This window comes from Oryzias melastigma, linkage group LG24 (assembly GCF_002922805.2).
Source record: "Oryzias melastigma strain HK-1 linkage group LG24, ASM292280v2, whole genome shotgun sequence".
Classification (NCBI taxonomy): domain Eukaryota; kingdom Metazoa; phylum Chordata; class Actinopteri; order Beloniformes; family Adrianichthyidae; genus Oryzias; species Oryzias melastigma.
The window spans coordinates 6,339,989-6,345,386 of NC_050535.1; the positions used below are offsets into that span (position 1 = coordinate 6,339,989).

General features: G+C 36.2%; 1 protein-coding gene across 1 annotated transcript in view; it reads right to left on the reverse strand.

Annotated features, from left to right (window-relative positions):
- Positions 1 to 667: 667 nt before the first annotated feature.
- The window catches only part of pum2 (pumilio RNA-binding family member 2), a gene marked incomplete in the record, with an annotated part of 25,328 nt that continues 20,597 nt past the window's right edge, over positions 668 to 5,398 (reverse strand). The window contains 1 exon segment of the mRNA XM_024291677.2: positions 668 to 2,759. Coding sequence (XP_024147445.1) covers positions 2,628 to 2,759 — 132 coding nt within the window.

The following is a 5,398-nucleotide window of genomic DNA, read 5'->3' on the forward strand; positions in this document are numbered from 1 at the left end:
TTTAATCTAAATATATATCTTTCTAGGTATTAAAACAAACTTAAATGTAGCTGAGAAATATATTTTTGAAAGCAAGGTTTTTCCAAATGTGTAGAATCAATACTGTTTATTTTTTTGGGGGCAATATTTTTGAACACAAATGCATAAAAAAATAAATTATGTCATAGATTTTTTTATTGAATTTGGCTTTGATTTCTGAATATTTTATTGATTTATATTTTAATTAACATATATAATTTACTATTTTTAACTAATAAAGCTTATTTTTTTAAGTTTTATTATTTTTATCTTATTAAAGCTTTCAATTTTTTTAAGGTTTTAAGTTTCTATGATTTACCGGCATTACAAACAGCAACTTTGAATTTTTTTAAGTAGAATTACATTAAAAAAATTATTAAAACTTTGATAATTAACTTTGTAAATTAATTTTCAAAAAGTATTATTAGAATAGTTGATTATTTTTCAATAAACATTAGAATATAAGACCAAAAACAACTTAGTTATTGTAGCCGATAATGTAGTTTAAAATTTAAATTTTGTTAAAAAATAAATAAATAAATGCATTTAATAAATCTGTTTTTTTTCCTAATCACTTCTGGTAAATAAAACCCTTTTCTGCTCCTCAAACTCAAACACGTAAAGAACAAACACGCGTGAACGAAGGTCAAATGTTAGAAGAACAGTTTAATCATACATCGTCATATTTCTGCTTCCAAAAGTGAGTTTGTTTTCTTCATCTAACATCTGGAAATGTACATAAGGCCACCTGAAAATGTACATGACTGACAGTGTGACAAAACTCATATGTTCATATTTATATAATTGACAGTATTTTACATTGCTTTTGCTTACAAGGTCGTAGCTGTTCCAAAATACAGCTCTCTTCTGTACAAAAATAATTCATCATATCCTGTTTTTGTGGAAGCGGAGGACTAAAATGCTCCCTCCGTTTTGGTGCAGAGTGATTCCTTTTGAAACTGTCACACATCAGACTATCAACAGTGGATGTTACAGCTTCAGTACAAATAGAGGCCGGCCTTTCCACAAATTAAAAACCCCCAAAAATCCAGATTGTGAAGCCATAAAGATTTTTTTTCTTTAAAATAACACTTGATCAAATAAAACTGTATACATTATGTTCAAGGGGGAAAGGAGTGATGAATATACACACATCTAAATGCACATTTTTGCCTTTTTTCCCCCTCCCAAAAAAGTGTAAAAGACATCCCATTTACAGCATAAACGTTTACAAATGTACAACTGTACAGACGAAATAAAAGCATCACTACAAATTTAGAGCAAGCACCACAACTAGACATAGTTTTCAATTCCAACTAATAATTTTACACTTATTACCTGCACATATACTACATATAATCTACAATCCATATGAAGCAAAGAAGCCATTACTACAAGCGTTTTCAGGGATGGCCGCCGCCCCCCGCCTCATAAAACACTTAAAAAAAAGATCAAATTTAAAAGCAGAATCATTTTTTCTGTCAGGCGGTTTGGGGTTCCATCACTGCTGCCCTTCTACCCAAAAAGCAACAATTTTACTCGTACATAAAAGATATACATCGCTAAACTACTTCTAAGCAAGAGTTGATTATTTAGTACATAAAGATATAGTTTTTCTAGAGCAGTGTTCATTTCAAAACTACAAGACAAATGTTACACAAAGTAAAAAAAAAAAAAAGAAGGAATTTAAAAGATTAAAACTCGCATGCCGACACATTCTCCACTCCCAAAAAACTCCATGGTCATTTTCATGTTTGTAAATCGTGCTCTTCTTCTTGCATAACCCCCACCTGGACGGAGGAAAGTAGAACGGCTGGAACAGACAGCAGCATTAGTGACATTTAAAAGAAAAAAAAATAAAATAAAAATCTATGCTGCTGCAGTAAACCCCCCCACCAGGTCTGGAAACGGAGGCAAGAAAAAGAAACACTATCAAAAGATACCCTTGTGTCCTGAAGGCTTCTGGGTAAACACGTGCTACTCGCCTGTGGATAGAGGGGTCCTCGTTTTTATGACGCAATTCCTCTTTAATCAATCAGCTCCTTTGGCATGGGACAATACGTTACTCTGTGAGGGATGCTGTACAAATATTATTCAACCGCCCAGACTGGATGACATAATACATCTGGTTAGAAATCAAAATCGGCTTTGAAAACTTTACAAAGTCACTTGCTGGTGTTAACTGTAAGAATTTCAGCAAATGTTTAACAAGATTTTTTGTGATTTTTTTTTGTTGTTTTGTATAGAGAATTTACAAGGTAAAAAACTAAATATACAAGATAATATGAAAACATTGATCACATCGTTGACACGGAACTTGTGCTTTGCCCGGGGAGAACTCAACAAAAGCTAGCTCACTGCACGGGCCCTTGGAGCCACACTGGGGTCCAGCACCAGGGGCGGCATAGTGACGTGGGTGGAGGGGGGCAGTTGTCACAGCGTTTTTAGGTGACTTTTCTTCCCCTCCAAGAAGGAGGAGGGGGAAAAAAAAAAAGAAAAGAAAGGATGAAAGAGTTTGTCAAAGGCTAACGACCTATGGCTAAAAAAGGAGCCTCTCTCTCACAGATCGGGGGGTCCTACTCCTCCACTTTACGGGGGTGTCGGTGGGACTACATAAGCCCGTTTGTGGGGCCGCCAATTGGACCCAGTTCAGTGCCGCTCTTCATGTAGTACTTTTCTAGCTTGGCCAGGATGTGCTTTCCGTACGTGTACTTGCGGAGAGTAGCGATGTGAGGCCGGATCTGAAAAAGAGGAGCAGGTGGTTCCAACATTAGGAAGACGGTGTGTACTCGTATACAGTCTAGTGCTGCCACAAACGATTGTTTTAATAGTCGACTAATCGGGTCATGAGCAAACTGGATGTAAAGCACACATCTTAACCATCATTAGCTTTAAACTAACTAAAAACTAGATATATAGCATTACCTGTGATAATGCTAGCGTGAATGGTGTAAGCTTCATTTGGCCGCTGAAGATGCTAAAATTGATAGCTGAAAACTCTGACGCTGATAACTGAAACCATTGAAGCTAATAGCTCAAAACAATGAAGCTGATAGCCAGGTAAAATATTAGTTAAATGCCAAATTAGCTTAAAAAACTAAAAAAAAGCCTAAGTTAGCCAAAACAGCTAGCATGTAGCTAAAATATTAGCTGAACTTCAAATTACGCCCCCCAAAAAGGATAAATTAGGCAAAATAGCTAGGTTGCAGCTGAAATATTAACTAAACACCAAAATAGCCAAAAACAAAAAAAGCCTAAATTAGCCGAAACAGCTAGCATGTAGCTGAAATATTAGCTACACTTTAAAATAGCCAAAAAAGGGCTAAATTACCCGAAACAGCTAGCATGTAGCGGAAATATTAGCTAAACTTCAAAATAGCCAAAAAGGGCTAAATTAGCCGAAACAGCTAGCATGTAGCGGAAATATTAGCTGAACTTCAAAATAGCCCACCCCCCAAAAAAAGGCCAAAGTTAGCCAAAATAGCTAGCAAGTAGCTGAAATGTTAGCTAAACTCCAAAATAGCCTAAAAAACTAAAAAAAAGCCCAAATTAGCCAAAATAGCTAGCTTGTAGCTGAAATATTAGTTAAACTCAAAAATAGTCCAAAAAGCTAGCAGAATGCCATTATAATTTTGAACTTTACTACACTCTGACTCCATATAATATAAAGTAACAACTAATCAACTAATAAATTAATTGTCGACTATTTTAATAGTCAATTAGTCGACTAATCCTGGTACAGCCACAGTCTCATTCACACAATCTCGCACACTGTTGCCAAAGTGTGCAAAGACACTTTAACACAAGGGCGGGAACTGAACCTGCGATTGTCTGATTAAAGGTCGACTGCTCTACCTCTGCACCACAGCTGCCCAGGCGATGAAAACTTAAAGTTCTAGTTGTATTTTGTCTACATGATTTATAAGACGATCTTTCCTCTTTACATCACAGAAGACTTTGTATGCGATAACGTCCGTAAAGGACAGTATCCCACCCAGACCATGGTCCCTCACACACAATGAAGTCACAATTGACTTCTTTTCATTGAAGCTGTCATTTTCTATGGGTAATATCACACTCACTCAGTCCAGTTCTCTTATACAGTCAATAGTATCGGCAGACATCCTGCAGCCAATCAGAATTCATCCAGACCACAGTATAACAACACATGCACTGCGGCTAACGTTTTTAAGAGGACTTGTGGGCTGGAGGAAGAACCACAACAATTATCTGGGGATTCAGACCCACCTCATGGTTACACTTAACCTCACCAGTTCCCATGACAACACATTGTAAACAAACAGCATCCATGTAAGCACAGCTGGCAACAATAACATCCATTCCTGTGGATGAGATCAGCGTCCGGACCCGGAGAGGATGCTGACACACAAAACAAACTGAAACGGTTACTGCCATTGTGCGCTCCTAACAAAAGCTTAGCGGGAAACGCATTCTCTCTTTTATGGAAAGACAACTTCTTAACCACAAAATGCAGTCGCTGTCAAACCTGTGGTTTATCAAACACAACAAACAAATAAATATAGCTGGTATCACTTTATGAAAGTCTGAAAAACAAAGTCAGAACTTGACTTGTTTTCAAAAAAACTATAATTAAGACAATTTGTGGCCTGAAGTTTTAAATCCGTCAGGATAAATATTTCCTGCTGATGGTTAAGACTCCACATTAGTGGTAAACTCTGACAGCTCAGGAAGCCTCAGAAGATCCTGCTGTCTCACAATCACAGGGGTGTCAAACTGAATCGCACAAGGGGCCGAAATCCAAAACACACCTTAGGTCGTGTTCCGAACAGAATAAACATTTATTGAACACAATAATATTACATTTTTAAAAACTATATAAATTGTCACTTTTTAATATAAATATAAATTAGACATATAGCATTACCTGCGATAATGCTAATGTGAATGCTGTAAGCTGAATGTGGCCGCTGAAGATGCTAGTGCTGATAGCGGAAGATGCTAACATTGATAGCTAAAAACACTGAAGCTGGAAGCCAGCTAAAAAATTAGATAAATGCCAAATTAGCCTGAAAAAAAACCTTAGGTTAGCCAAAATAGCTAGCATATAGCTGAAGTGTTAGCTAAGCTCCAAAATAGCCTAAAAAACTAAAAAAAAGCCTACATTAGCCAAAACAGCTAGCATGTAGCTGGAATGTTAGCTAAACTCTTAAATAGCCAAAAAAAAAAGTTTAAAGAAGCTTAAATTAGCCAAAACAGCTAGCATGTAGCTGAAATATTAGCTAAACTCAAAATTAGCCTTAAAAAAAAACCTTAGGTTAGCTAAAATAGCTAGCATGTAGCTGAAATGTTAGCTAAACTCAAAATTAGCCTTAAAAAAAAAAAACCTTAGGTAAGCTAA